Raw genomic sequence first — 15,472 nt, forward strand, 5'->3', positions numbered from 1 at the left:
GCAGCCCAGCCCCTCTTGCCCCTATCACTACTGTCCATGTGCATCATGATCCCTCTCATCAGTTTGCAGCCAGACTTAACTGTGTCTCGCATCACCTCATCTTATGGCATAGACTTGAGGGGTGGAAGCAGGATCTCCCCAACACAGGGCCTACTCCAGATGTTGGCCCAGCAGGGCATTCATCAGGGCCCCATCTGCAACAAAGGGCCCACTGCCCTAACATGTCTATTTTGCACAGAGTATTGGAGATTATCAGATGCTCTCTAAAGGAATCCTCCATTTGCACATCCTGGTTGTTCCAGGTGTGAGACCCTCACTGAGGGGGCCACAAAATACTTGAGCCAGCACTGCTTTCCCAAAAAGAGTGTTCCTTCATTCCTTCTATAGCTCCAGAGGGCAGGACTAGCACAATGGGTGGATACAGATTTTTGTTAAATATTAGAAGAAACTTCCTAATGGTGCCAGCTGTTTGACAGTGGTGCACAGTGATCACACCCACACTATACACTTAAAGTACTCTTATACCAGTGATGGTATAAGAGTCAGGGTAATGGATGTCAGAGAATTCCAACAAAAAACAGGAATGTGAGCAAAAATGGGTGATGACTGCTTATTCATCCCATGTCCAGAACAGAAATCCATCCAGGAAATACAATCCATATTTGCTGTTGCTGTTGCTTTCAGTCCACAAATGATACATAATTGATTACATTTCCCCCTCATTTGCATTGTGTTTCCTTTGCATTGAAATGAATGGGGTGGAATAATGTAATGACAATGTAACAATGAATGAAGTCATTTCTGGCAGAAGAGAAACTGCAGTGGAACGGAAACAATGCTGCATGTGACAATACAGGGTGGAACAGAAAATGATGGCTTCTTACATATCTACACATGGTTTCCACCAAAGAATCCTGGGAACTGTCATTTGTTAAGGGTGCTCAGAATTGTTATGAGACCACCTTCACAGAGCTACAATTCCTGACATCCTTCACAAACTACAGTTCCCAGGATTCTTTGGGGAAAGCCATGACTGTTAAAGTGGTACAGGACTGCTTTAAATGTATGATGTGGATAATCATAGCAGGGTGCCCACTGTCTCAGGAGATGGTGCGCTCTCCTTCACTGGTGATTTTCAAACAAAGACTAGATAACCGCTTGGCAGACATTCTGCAGTTGCTTCCTGCACTGCAGATCATACACTGAACAAGGAATTGGAGTGGATGACCTCCAAAGTACCTCCCAACCAAGGCCAGCAACAGACCTCAGGGCATGGTGCTGATGATGTAGCCCTCACCCATCATGCCCCCAAATCCCCCAAACAGGGCAGGCCTCAGCTCTGTTTGTGGGGGCAGCGGAGACATCTGCCACCTGTTTGCTGCCACCATTGCATTGGCCCCAGCGGTGCCACCCACTGCCCTTCACTGGGCCCCTGGACACACTTCAGTGGTAGATGAGCAGCAGCAGTTTTGAATAGGAGCCACCCACTATGCTATCCAAAATGCACCACTCCAGCTCACAAATCTATGAAATTTATAGATCAGTTCTATTTAGACAGACAGACAGACAGACAGACAGACAGACAGACAGACAGATAGATAGATAGAAAAGCAACAAACAGAACTTTACCCAAGCTTGCTCTGGATCCCTGTACACACACACACACACTTCCACCACTAACAGGGATGGGGGGAGGGGAATTTGATTTTGTTTGCCTTTGAATAAGAAACTACCTAATTTGCACTTTTTGAATCAATATGCCAACCAAAACACAATTATCCATCAAAATTTGCAGTTCTCCAAATGTTGTGATTCCATTCTTCAACCAAAAAATGTGTACAAAAATGCAGATTTTAGAAGAATGTGTGCATAAAATGCATCAGTTTGTGAAAATAACATCCACAATTGTGTAAATTAGGGGAAATTGCTTGCAAAAATGTTTATAGTAGTTAAAACTATATACAAAACATGTATATTTTTGGAGAATGCTGAAGATTTTCAGTGAATACTGAAGACACTCCTCTTTACTCTAGCCTTTGACACTTGAGATGTGTGTAACCCACCCTGGGACCTGCTGGAGAAGGGCAGATAATTTGTGATCATTACTATTGTTATTATTGTTGTTGTTTAGGGGAAATGTGGACAAAAATGCCGATGAATTTTCATGAGGATTTTAAATAATGGCAAATTGCTGCAGAAATGTGGAGAACTGAATTTAAGACTGAGAAACTGTGAGAAAAGGAAATGCACAGGTTCATCCTATCCCTTGTCACTTCTTACAGCTAAAGAAAAGGAGGGGGTTTCATTGCATTTCAAAGGCACGGAATGCAACAATCTCTCCCCCATTTCATAGAATCATAGAATAGTAGAGTTGGAAGGGGCCTATAAGGCCATCAAGTCTAACCCCCTGCGCAAATCAAAGCACTCCCGACAGATGGCTGTCCAGCTGCCTCTTGAATGCCTCCAGTGTCGGAGAGCCCACTACCTCTCTAGGTAATTGGTTCCATTGTCGTATGGTTCTAACAGTTAGGAGGTTTTTCCTGATTTGAGTAACAACTGCCCTTCCCATGCAACCTCGTAATTTCTTGAAAGCACTCTGGCTCCCTGGCAATTCTGGAGCAACAGTCCCACCCAGGGTTGGCCCAAAACATTTTGCTCCCTGAGGTGAAGGACAGGGTGGCGCCTCCCCATTCCGCAAACAGATGCCAACCAGCCTGGGGCTATGTAAACACCATATATTGAAAGCACATTTAAATCACGCCCCCCTCCAGGAATCCCAGAAAGTGTAGTTTGTTAAGGCTGCTGAGAACTGTAGCTCTGTTAGGCATAAACCACCATTCCCAGGATTCTTTGGGTGGAGTGGAGGAGATGTGCTTTAAATTTTTTTATTTATTTATTTCATTTTTAAACCGCCCATAGCGAATAGCTCTCTGGGCGGTGAACAAATGTGCTTAAATGGTGTATATGCAGCTTGGCAGATGAGTCTTATAGCATCCTCCATCACATCTGAGGGCAACAGGCTTGTTGAGGAGGCGCAGGTCTGGCAGCATGACATATACACACGACTTTGTCATCAAACAGAGAGGAATGCCCGGGCAACTCTGAGGGGACAGCAGCCATTGTGGTCCACCCCAACATCTGCCACCTCAGGAAACTGCCTCGCTCTACCCCAGGAGCGGGGTACCTTCGACCCTATAGATATTGCTGAACGCAACTCCTATCAGCCCCAGCAAGCATGGTCAATGGCCAGGAGTGCTGGGAGCTGGAGGTTGGCAACATTTGGAGGGCCAAAGGTTCCCCACACCTGCTCTCCCCAATGGCAGGGCTGGCCCTGGTCCCATCTGTTCATATGAGAGCAATTGATAGCAAGGGTTGAAATACACCTACCGTGGGCATTACAGTAACTATCATTCATTGCCAGAGGAAGAGATGAGGTCTTCTAGAATGAAACAAAATAAAGGAGAACAAGGCCAAGGCATCTTTATCATTTATTTATTTATATTTGATTTATATCCCGCCTTTCCTCCCAGCAGGAGCCCATAAGGCACAGGGAGATTAACGACCATAGTGGGCAGACTGCCTTTCAAAATGCCCTTATTAATCTATAACTGAGGGCCAACAAAGGTTGCCTGGGGCACAGGCTGACAAAAAGGGCACATGAAGAGCATTCCAGATGTTTAAAGTGCTTCATGTACAATATCTCAGTACATCCTTACGACAGCATTGTAAGGTAGGTCAGCAATATTATTGTCTCTGTATTGCAGATTGCAGAGAAAGGGGGGTGGCTGAGGCTGAGAATGTGGCTGAGATAAACATTTTACTCAGAAACTCAGTTTGCCTATTTTAACCACCGTACTGCTCCACTTAAATATATAAATATAGTTTATTTCTAAAAAAAAGCCCTCTAAGATTATTGTGATGACATCACACCAATTTGCACTGTTCATGCATGCTCTGATATCTCAGGGGTTATCATTCCTTCTGACAGCAAATTCAGGTGGTGAGTGGACGGCTGCAGACAAAATGGGGTGACTGAGAAACACGAGTGAGGCATTAAGCATGCTCAGGGGAACCCCAAGATTTGCAGAAGTACCAAAAGAAAAGAAAAGAAAAGAAAAGAAAAGAACTGTCCCAACTCATAGCTCAGTCTCTCCTCCATGGTGCTTCACAACCCTTCTGAACTATGCAGGTCACTGAAGCCTCAGACATCTTAGAGGAAGCACCATTGAGACCTCAAAAGTACATAAATAAATCAGCATCTCTCTGCATTCATTCAGCCCATTCCTTTCCAGATCCCCAAATCCTCCACCCTTCCCATGACCCTCTCACTCATCCAGATTCCAGGCAACTTTTAGGCTCCATGTAATCCTCCCTTTGCCCCCTACCTCCTTCCACTTATCCAGTTGGGTCCCAAAGGAGGTGGCTTAGGGGCGTCTTCACCATCCCAGATGCTCAGGCATCCGTGCTTGACTGTCTGTCTTCCCTTTCGATCTGAGACTTTCAACTGACAGACGTCACGAAGCAGCTGGTTGTGCAACTTCTGCTTACACCAGGAAACCTAGACTCAGTACATAAACCAGAAATAGCAGATGTTTCCATTTGACCACAGTGGTAGAAAATCTAGAGCCTCAGAAGGTGTCGGCTAAGGAGGGGCCTGGGGGAAGGGGAGTTCATTCGCAAGAGAGATGTAATCAGAGTGGTGTGTCAGCCCTTAATCACCACTTTCATTCTGAAGCTGAGATTGGCCAATCCAGGGCAAAAATTGGGTTAGCAGCCCCATTTAACTGGACTGACCGTTGCTAGAACCATGATTAGCTCAAATGATCAAGGCGAAACTATGCCTTTCCCCTCAGCTCCCACAGAGTGCTTCCAGGCAGGTGTTTATTATGGGATGTGTGCTCCTCATGCATGCAGGTTTTTCACAGCAGCCACATCAAATGCCTGGCTAAGAACAAGTACCAAAAAGGCCAGCCCACGTTCCCACCCCCACCCCATTTAATCAAGACTTACCCTTTCCTGGAAAAATCAGATAAATTAAAATCCACAGGCACGCATGCACACACAAACACCTGTTCCTAGCAACTTCTTTGAGAAATCTGAGAGACCCTTCCATTATATCTGCAAGCACATACACACATATTGAGACACAAAGTCAGTTCACACATGCATATATGTCAGGTGTTTTATCCTCTGTTCATTACTCTTAGGGCTGTTTGACACATTACGCTACAACAAATCTGGGCAACTGTGCACATGATGTGGAGCCACAGCCAATCTCAGCTCCCTGAGAATTGAATCTGTACCATTATACATATTTGTCACATTCAGTCATTCTTTTTCGCTGCCTGCTTTAAAAGGTAATGTGCGAAGAGCCCTTGGTTGTATGCAGCCACTGGGAGCTGCCCAGTTGGTTTTGATCAGTCCCAGGGCCTTCTCAATGGTGGCTCCCCATTGATGGAATGGCCTCCCTGTTGACCATTGAACTGCACTGTCATTGAGTGTTTTTCCATCAAGTCTGAAAGTGTGGAAATCTGTAGCTAAGAGAAGTTATGTCTTTGCCCAGTCTGGGAACGGATAGCCAAGGCCGTTGTCATGGCAGCATCAAGATAGACTGGGAGAGTTCTAGCAGCTATCTGTGTTGAGCTGAGTCTTCTGTATCATGCCTCTGAACTGAGAGGTTGTCTTCTGTGTAATGTCTTTGAACTGAGAACTTCTCTCCTGAGGGGGGGATCTTAAAGCCTTAAGCCATAATGTCTTAATAAAAGACTCTTAGCCTGATCTAATGCATCTGAGCAGTTTCTTGAGCAACTTAACTCCAACGTAATGTATGCTGTTTCACACAAGTATGCACACACGACAGGTGAGGTGCATCTGTCTCCCTCATTATTTACTTTCAGGAGGAACTTCAGAAAAAATCATTCCGGTTCAGCCAGACATTTGGTGGCTGAAAGATCCTATTCCTGGCAATCTTGAAATTATTAACTGAAAAGTCATAAATATTTGTCAGCATTTTAAGTACACATTACTCTTAATACACACATTTTGTATGCATTTTTCCTAGTATATTAATTTGTAGTTTCCCCTAATATTTTTGCATATTGTTTCCAATGGGGCTGTGCACCAGATCCATCCAAATCCCAATTCTGATCAACCTGGGATTCAGACAGATTGGGTTGAAGAAGCCCCCAATCACCCTAGGTTGGATCAGGTCCACCCAGAGTGATTTGGGGCTTTTCAAAGGGGGGGCGTCTGGCAAGAAGGAGTGGGAGAAAGAGGGGGGCACACAGGCAGCCTGCGCGCATCTCCTTCTTACTGTGTGTTTTAAACCCTGATGGAACATGTGACTGGGAGAGGAGGGTGAAGGAGACCTACTGTCAGAAAGGGTGGAAGAGAGAGAGGCACATTTCCTTCTCCCTCCACCTCTGACTCCATGAGTGTGCAAGGCTCCCAAATCAGTTTGGTGCCTGGATCCTGGCTGGGTCAACTCCAGATCATCCCAGACTGGATCAGGGCTGTTCCAAAATGCCAGATCAGGCCCCAAATCGGCCGGCACACTGCCCTAGTTTTCACTAATATGTGCATTTAAATGCACACTTTCCCCTAACATGTATACATTTTTAAAACTAGAGCACTGCACAATAATATTCCAAGTAATGCATATTTTGTAGGATAGCTGTGGTTTGGACCACTTGAATTAGGGTTGCCAGGTTCTTGGCCTGAGACTGATCCTGTATCTTTAGGAGAAGAGAAAGTCAGCCGAGTGCAGGTGTTCTTGCAACCCTGTAATGGGAAAAACCACAAGGTGGAATTCCCCCTTCCCCCTGCACAACTTTTAAAGATACAGAAGACCTCTTGGAGGCTGGGCCTGGCAACCAAAAGGTCTTCTGTATCTTTAAAAAATGTGGAGGGGGAAGAGAGAATTCCACCTTGTGGTTTTTCCTATTACAGAGTTGCAAGAACACCTGCACTTGGCTGACATTCTCTTCTCCTAAAGGTACAGGATCAGCCTCAGGCCATGAACCTGGCAACCCTAACTTGAATATTGCTGATGATATTGGTGGACCACTTTTTTCGCTTGTTGTAGCAATTGCAAAGTGCTGTGCCAGTGCAGCTGTGCGGTATAGTCTTCTACTATGGCTGAGAAGGGGGTGTGGGATGTAGAGAGCCCCAAGAGCCAGACAGAAAAGTGTGGCTTCTCAGTGTTTGGCTCCTGGGCCCAAGGTTCCCCACCCCTGGTGTATATTGAATGTATATACTGCTTAGGAGCCATTGTGGCATTTAAAAGGTATATCAATTAATTAAAAAATGCCCACAGTGATTAAGTGAGCTGCTTACATTTTTTGTACTCTCCATGGGAGTGTGGCTTTGGGGACCATCACGGATATCTCCTGAACTTCAAAATGTACCACAACACCGCTGCTTGACTTTTTCTTCTAATACAAGGTGGGATTTTGCAGAATGGATATCAAATAAGGCGGTGCCCACTGCCACAACAGCACACACACAGAGCGTGTGTAAGCTGAGACACCTGACAGGATGAGCGTTCTACTTCACTGGGAATGAGAAAGCCACATCGCCCACAATAGCTGGGGTGGGACAAAATGGCTACTCCTCTGAGAATACTTCAGGTGCAGAGAAGGCCCAGAATCCCTTAGGTCAGAATTCCCTGGGGTGGGGTGAGTGGAGACGTCTGAGGTTGGAGGTTTCCCAATTTTAATGCCCCAGTGAGAATTGCATCCTCCTGGTCAGTGGAAGTAAGAAATCAAGAATGTGGGTGATTTGATCCTCCTGCTCAGAATACAAGAATTTAAAGCCATAAATATGAGTTGGAATGACCCCCAATGTTATTTTCAATGGGGGTCTAAATGACAGAGTCTAATTCTTCAGTCACAGACTTTTTCAGGGCTGGTTTCAGATTTGATGAGGCCTCAGGTTAAGGTTCCCGCAGTGGATCCCCTCCTACATTTGTGGGACTCAGCAGGCTCTCCTGATGTGGCAGCAGTGCTGCTATCAGCTAGGTAACTTGGAGCTGATGTTTCAGTTACCCACAATGCATCCAATGTGGCCATATTGTAAGACAATGGGAGAAACTAAAATGGTGGTCTCCAGAGGTTGGCAGCCATTTGAAATTCCCACGATCCCCCAATGTAGCCTTATTGCAAGGCACTGGGAGAAATTAAAATGGTGGCCTCCAGTGGTTGGCCGCTGTTTCATTTTTCCTCGCAGAGCTAGAATTCCCAGAGTTCCCTGGGAAGAGGGATTGATTGTTAAATCACTCTGGGAACTGTAGCCCTGTAAGTGTAATAGAGGGTCTCCTAACAAGTCTTAGCACTCTTAACAAACAACAGTTCTCAGGATTCTTTGAGGAAAGCCATAACTGTTTAAAGTGGTATGATACTGCTTGAAATGTATAGGGCAGATGGGGCCTGCCTCCCTGCCACCATTATCACCACCTGCTGCTGCTCCTTTTCTTCCTCATCATTGGTACCACCTGATTCCTAGCTAGGGTGAAAACCACTTAGCAAGCAGAAAGTGGCATCCAGGCCAGATGGAGACATGCTGAGGCCCTAAACCATGTCAGGTTTAAAAGGCCCTACAGCATGACCCTCTCCCCCACAACATGTATTTTTTGACAGAAAGGACAATGAAAATAGAAATAAAGTTTTTTATATTTGCATATCTACATAGGTGAAAGGATGCAACCAAAAACTAACAATCTAATTAAAACATACAACAATTGTGTGTGTGTGTTTAGAGGCCCCTCATAATCTGAGGCCCTCAGCTCAGTGGTGGCTGATTCCCATTGGGATTGATGGGGCCGAAGGCAGAGAGGCCAATAGCAGGTGGAGCCAGAGCCAATGAGATGGAAACAAGCCTATCTGGACATATTGGATTTGCCTTGCCCGCTGCTGACGCCACCGGAGCCCAGCCCGAAGCCTCCCCACCGCCTAAAGCCCAAGCCACGGAGCCTCCCCACCATCATCAGCATCATCAGCATCATCATCATCATCATCATCATCATCTCCTGCTCCTCCTCCAGTGCTCCTTGCCACTGCCACCGCCACCTGGCATGGAGCCTCCTGCTCAACAACAACAGCCGCCACCACATCCACCTCTAAGCACGGCCCAGGCCCCTGAGCCCAAGCTGCCGCAGCCGCCACCCGACATGAACCACCACCAGCAACAGCAGCAGAAGGCCGGGGAGTAGCAGCTGAGTGAGCCCGAGGTCGTGGAGATGGAAGCAAGCCTATCTGGACACTGGGGGAAGACACTGCTGCCAAGGAACCTGTTACAGCCTTCTTTGAAGGATATGAACTGTTAAACAATGATGGGACCATACTGTACATTTGTTCTCTCTCTCTCTCCCCCTCCCTCCCTCCATATATATGTTTTCTCTAGATTTTGCAGATTAGATTGATTTGAGATTTCAGCCTGTTTGATGATATTTTGTGGTATTTATTTATTGATACTGCTGTAGTTTTATTATTATTATTATGTTCTGAATTGTTTTTATCATTTTTTTTTGTTCTTGCTATGGAAGCCGCTTTGAGGTCACCTGGTGATGAAAAGCGGCATACAAATATACTTAAAAAATAAATAAAAATGCAGCGCCACCCCCTGATTGGTTGCAAGTAAGGAGGCAAGCTGGTGCGGGGCTGGCTGAGAGCAGACTGAGGTTAGTGCAGCAGCGCCCCATTTGCCCCAATAGACCAGCTCCCACTGCCTACGCTGTCGTTTGTTTTGCTTGTGTATAAATCCGGCATTGGTGGCATCCACAGCTCCACCATTGTTATCTGGACCAGCGGGAGAAGACACAGGTGAACAAGGAGGTTGCAATGATGACGAAGAGGAGGAGATCCAGGGCATTATTCAGTGTTGGAGCATCTGCTTTGTATGCAGAAGGTCCCAGTTTCAGTCCCTGGTATCTGCAAGTAGGACTGGGAATGTCCCCTGTCTGGAACCCTGGAGATCCTCTGCCAGTCAGTGCAGACAACACTGAGCGGGATGGACCAAGGGTCTGACTCAGTATAAAGCAGTTTCCTGTGGTCCTCTTGCCAGTGGACCATTGCTTGCGGGTCCTTGGTATGCAACTGGTTGTCTAGGCAGCAGGGTTCTTCTCTCCACTCTCTTAGGAGGAAGTCTCATCACAGCCTCCTCTGCCTTTTATCTTTCTTTCAGGAAACAGAACTGAAAAGGTTTTGCAACCTGAGTTCAAGAAGCCACATATGTGTTTGTATGATGCCACCCAAGAGAGGATGTGTGGAGAGCTTTGCTATCAGCTGCGCAGCTTGGTCCAATATATATTTCTTTGGAAGTAAGCCCCTCTCAGTTCAATGAGGCTTACTTCCAAGGAGGTGCAATCTTTGGAGGACTTGAGTGGGTGAAGTGGAACAGGACGGTTGTACAGGAAGTGGGAGTTTCAGCAGGTGTAGCTTGGCAGGCAGAAGAAAAGCTACACCAGAGAAAATTTCTGCTTTTGCATTACTGTTAAAGGCACAGGAGACTTCTCCTTCTCCATGTCTAGTCCCCTTAGTCAGGTTCATGTTGCTGTTATTGCTCACATAAGAACCTGTCATTTTTGTTATAGTCTTTTGTTTCATAGAGCAAAGAACAATCTCTCTCAGTGCTGCTACCCCCACCCCCCATGCAATTTGTAGTGAATCCTTTCTTAGATTCAGTTGACTGAGTACATAGAGATAACATTTCTGGGAAGATAACATTTCTGGGAAGATAACATTTCTGGGAAGATAACATTTCTGTCTGAGTGGACGGAATTCCTTAAAAGGCAGTGGATTGTTGTGATTTTCAAGGGATTCAGGATTGTGCATTCAGGATAGCGGATTCAGAATCCGTTTAGATATCTGAAAAGTGATTGAGAACACCAGAATGAGCAACCAGGTTGAGACACTAGATTGAGAAACTAGATGGAGGTACCAGATTCACTTGAATGCACACCTTCTGATAAGAAAACTTATAAAAGCCATGCCACTTGAGGTACTATGTTTGGTCAACTGGTTAGATGAATCTATTAAAAATATTTTTATCAATTAGAAAAGTATTCCAATTAAACAAGTGCCAGATATAATTTTTTAAATTACCTTTAATACATATGGCAAATCCTCTTAAGTCACATTCATGCTATACATTTTAAGCACTTTTATGCTACTTTGTCAGTCTCAAGAACATAAGATCAGTGGCCCATCTAGTCCAGCATCCTATTCCCACAGTGACCAACTAGATGCCTCTGGATAGTGACCAGCTAGATGCCTCTGGGAAGCCCAAAAGTAGAATCTAAGCACAACAGTGCTCTCTCCCCACATGCAATTCCCAGCAACTGGCATTCAGAGGCATGCTGCCTCTGGAGGTAGCACAGTGGAGATAGACAAGGGAAGTAGCTTCCCACAAGAATCCTGGGAACTGTAGTTTGTTTCCTAACAATTCTCAGCACTGTTAACAAATACAATTCTCAGGATTCTTTTTTGGTGGTGGGTGGGGAGTGGAGAGCCATGACTATTAAAGTGGTATAAGAGTGCTTTAAGACTGGGATCACTGAAGCACCCTGTGGCACCTTGCCAATTCAATCATAAAAAAAAGCTTCAGACAAGCAACTGCTAAAAGTCTGGATGTGATTTTAAATGCAAATGGGGAGTGCCTCTTCAAAGGGTACTTAGAAGAGACATAGGGGACCCATGACTGAATCTCCTGATATAGAATTATAAACTTGCAAAGGGCCTTGGAGGTCATCCTTGATCGATGAGGGACCTGCAATGCAGGATGCGGCTACAGCATCCCTGTCAAATGATTGCCAAACCTCTACTTATTCTTCCAGTGAAGTCCATCACCATCTGAGGCAGTTGTTCTACTGTCTTACCATTCAGAAGATTCTTCTAAAACCAGCCACAGAGAGGCCTGATGTGGAACAGGCCCATGGTACAGGGAGGGGGGGGGACACTCAGGTGACCCTTGCCCCTGTGCTGATCCCTTGATGCAAATCAATTTCTGATTCTATAAAGAGAAAACCTACAGGTATCTGTACTGTGCCTGTATGTTTTCCTTTCTGCAATATTTCTCAGTACTGTTCTGGCAAATTTGTTTCCTGAGTGAAGAAAAAAATTGACCTTCTTCAATATTATTACTCTGCTGGTAATATCCTTTTGCTGGTGATGAGATGGGTTCAGTGGGGAAGCAGGGCTTAAGAAACAGGGTTCAGCATAACAAAGAGTTCCCCAAATTAGGAGCTTCACCTGTTAGCCCAGAGTAAAGCAAATATTGCTTTCATTGGATTCAGATGAGTACTGAGCTAAAGTGTAAGGCTTGAGGGATTTGGGGCTTGTCAGATTGGAAGCAGGATGCATGCAAGGTGGCATAAGTCAAATCAGAGATCACTGAAGCAGTCTGTGGCACCTTGCCAATTCAACCATAAAAAAAAGCTTCAGAGAAGCAACTGCTAAAAGTAAAAGTAATGCCTCTTAGCTTACAGTGTAATTAATAATGCCCCATAATAATGTGGGATGATAAGAGAAGGGAGAGCAAAGGATGAGGAGAGGGAAATGTAACTGACAAGTCAATATTTCAATCGGAGGGAATAGTTTTACCCGAAAAGAGAATCCCTTTTAGTTCTCCCCCAATCAATATTAAAAGGGTGTAGCACAAAAGCCCCTGGACCTGTTGTCTGCAATTTGGAAGGTTTTTTATCCTGCGGCACCTAAGAACATAAGAACATAAGAAGAGCCTGCTGGATCAGGCCAGTGGCCCATCTAGTCCAGCATCCTGTTCTCACAGTGGCCAACCAGGTGCCTGGGGGAAGCCCGCAAGCAGGACCCGAGTGCAAGAACACTCTCCCTTCCTGAGGCTTCCGGCAACTGGTTTTCAGAAGCATGCTGCCTCTGACTAGGGTGGCAGAGCACAGCCATCATGGCTAGTAGCCATTGATAGCCCTGTCCTCCATGAATTTGTCATAAGACATGAGAAGAGCCTGCTGGATCAAGCAAATGACTCATCACGTCCAGCACCCTATTCTCACGGTGGCCAACCAGATGCCTATTAAATCCAGTAACAGAGGCAGGACTAGTTACTAGGGATGGCAGGTGGGAGAGTGCTATTTCATTCAAGGCTAACTACTCTGAGGGATGGGGAACTGGCACAGAGGATTAATTGCTCTGCCTCCCCCCCCCCCGCTCTCAGGGCCACCTGCTTTCCATACCTTTCCCTCCATACAACTTGGATGTAACACAACTTGTATATTAATGTACAGCAGGGATAGGGAGAAGGAGATAACTAAGCAAAGTGGAGAGCCTAGGGTATGTGATGCATGGGTGATGGAGAAAGGAATTGGAAAGGCAGAGGTAGCAAGGAATAAAATGCTAGCAAATACAATCACACTTAAGACTTTTTGCAGGCATTTGCAGGCAAACACACAAAGAGGCCTGCAGAAATGCAGAGGGCAGGCTTTGTTCCCTTGATGATTCCATGCATACCAACACCACCACTCCTGAGCTGAAGCACACATGGTCAGCTAAGTCTGAATAGGTCTGCCTTCATTGCACAAAGGGTTTCCAACAGGGGGGCAGGATCCCTGGCCAATCAGGGGTTCTAAGTTTGTGCTGGAAATCCTTTCTGCAATGAAAGTGGCCACCTTCAGACTCAGCTGATCATGTGGCACCAGATCAGGAAAATTGCTGGCACATGTGGCAATATGAAGTGGACAGAGGTAGCCAGCCCCACATTATCTCATGGCTGCTTTGCCTGAAGCAGGGATGAAAGGATCTGTCCGTTTTAATTCTCCCAGTTTCTCATTTTTCCAATCTTAAATTCAGTTCTCCACATTTCTGCAACTGACATTTTTTAAAAAAAAGAAAATCCTCATGAAAATTCATCATCATTTTAGTGCGAATTTCTCAGACTCATTTTTGTAGGAGGTTTTGAGTAATGTACCCATTATTGCAACCAATTTTTGCTAATATAATGCAATTTTGCATTTTTATGCACAGATTCCCCTAATATAGGCATTTTGTAAATATTGGTTGAAGAACTGCATTGCAAAATTCAGATGACTGTAAATTGTGAAGAATGACAGTATTGTAGTTCTCATATTGTTTTGGAAAGTGCAAATTTGATAGAGTTGGCTTTAAATGGAACTGAATCAAATTCCTCCCCCATCCCTAGCTGGAGAGGGCTATAGGCAGGTTTCATTTTAGTCAGGGACAAGCCTGAGGCCTAGTTACTCCAAAGGCTTTATAAAGTAGCCAGATATTAAGGAGAGTTTTGAAGAACAAGAAAGATATGTTCCAAAGCTTCCAGTCCATTCCGAGGAAAGCCCTGCAGGACTCGCCCATTTCTATCAATAACATAATCGATTAGAACAATTGTGTCATATTACTTATTATAAATTTATTTATTTATTGTGCTTATATCCCATCCTTCAAATATCACACACATACATACAAGGTAATTGTCCTCAAATATGTTACCAGTAGAGTTGGGTGAGCCCTGCAAGGCTATCCTCAGATTGTCTCAGGATTTTCCAGGTTTTGAGGGGGGGGATAAATTGAGGAAACTGATCTAACTGAAGGTTCAGGAAGGTGTTGCCCAGCACTGTTAATGGGGGCTGCCGCTGAAATAGCCACAAGACTATTACAGGGTAGGCTAATCAATGGCATTACTGCAACTGTAACATCAAATTCAACAGGTTTGGGTTCACTCTGCAGTGGAGGAATTCACCGATGGGTTCATTCTTTCTTGTGGTGAGGCTTCTCAGTTTGTGAAGAGAAGAGATCTACTGGATTAGACAAGCGAAGAGGGGAAAGGGAAAAGAGAATGATTTGTGGCCGTTCTTGGTGCATTTGCTGCTGTGGCTATCACTTCCTGCTTCCTGCTTTATGTTCATTCTCTCTGCTGTGTGATGGCCTGTTCTGTGGAACTAGGATAAGGAAGAAAAGAGTAAATAGGAAGGTCATCATTTTACGTACTAATAGCAAACTCATTTTCAGTGTGTGGCTCCTTATGTAGCCATAACAACAACACCCGAGCCACATGGAGGAGGGAAGTACCAGCAGGTTCAGGAAAACCCAAAATCAGGGTGCAGAGCCTCCAGCCCACAAATCACATTTGAACAGTAAGGCCATTTCCGCCAAGTCATGCCCACCTGCCCCACACCTGATGTAGAAGTCAAAACCTAGCTCAGCGAAAACGGGGTTTCCAGGTTTTTAAAAAAACCCTAATTAAACATTAACTTTCCACCCCAAATTGATTCAGGGCTGGATCTGAGGTGGGGCAGGTGGTACCTATGGGGTGCCTTCGCCGCAGGGAAATGGTTGCTAAGCAGCACTCTCCAGGTTGACCCCCCTTCTCTTGTTTAGGGGGAGGAGATGCAGTGCATCTCCTTCTCTTGTCACCCTCCTGATCATATGTTTAATTAGGGTTTTAAAACGCTTAATTAAACATAAGTCTTGCCCCCGAACATTAGCCTTGC

The 15,472-nt window shown here is 45.3% G+C and overlaps 1 protein-coding gene across 1 annotated transcript in view; it reads right to left on the reverse strand.

The window, feature by feature from the left end:
• Positions 1–14,733: 14,733 nt before the first annotated feature.
• NCR3 (natural cytotoxicity triggering receptor 3) overlaps positions 14,734–15,472 on the reverse strand; it is a 37,017-nt gene continuing 36,278 nt past the window's right edge. Inside the window, exon 4 of the mRNA XM_061622122.1 lies at positions 14,734–14,920. Coding sequence (XP_061478106.1) covers positions 14,859–14,920 — 62 coding nt within the window. The 3' untranslated portion in view covers positions 14,734–14,858. The remainder of the gene's footprint in view (positions 14,921–15,472) is intronic.

The sequence above is a fragment of the Rhineura floridana genome, chromosome 3 (assembly GCF_030035675.1).
Source record: "Rhineura floridana isolate rRhiFlo1 chromosome 3, rRhiFlo1.hap2, whole genome shotgun sequence".
In the NCBI taxonomy this organism is placed as follows: domain Eukaryota; kingdom Metazoa; phylum Chordata; class Lepidosauria; order Squamata; family Rhineuridae; genus Rhineura; species Rhineura floridana.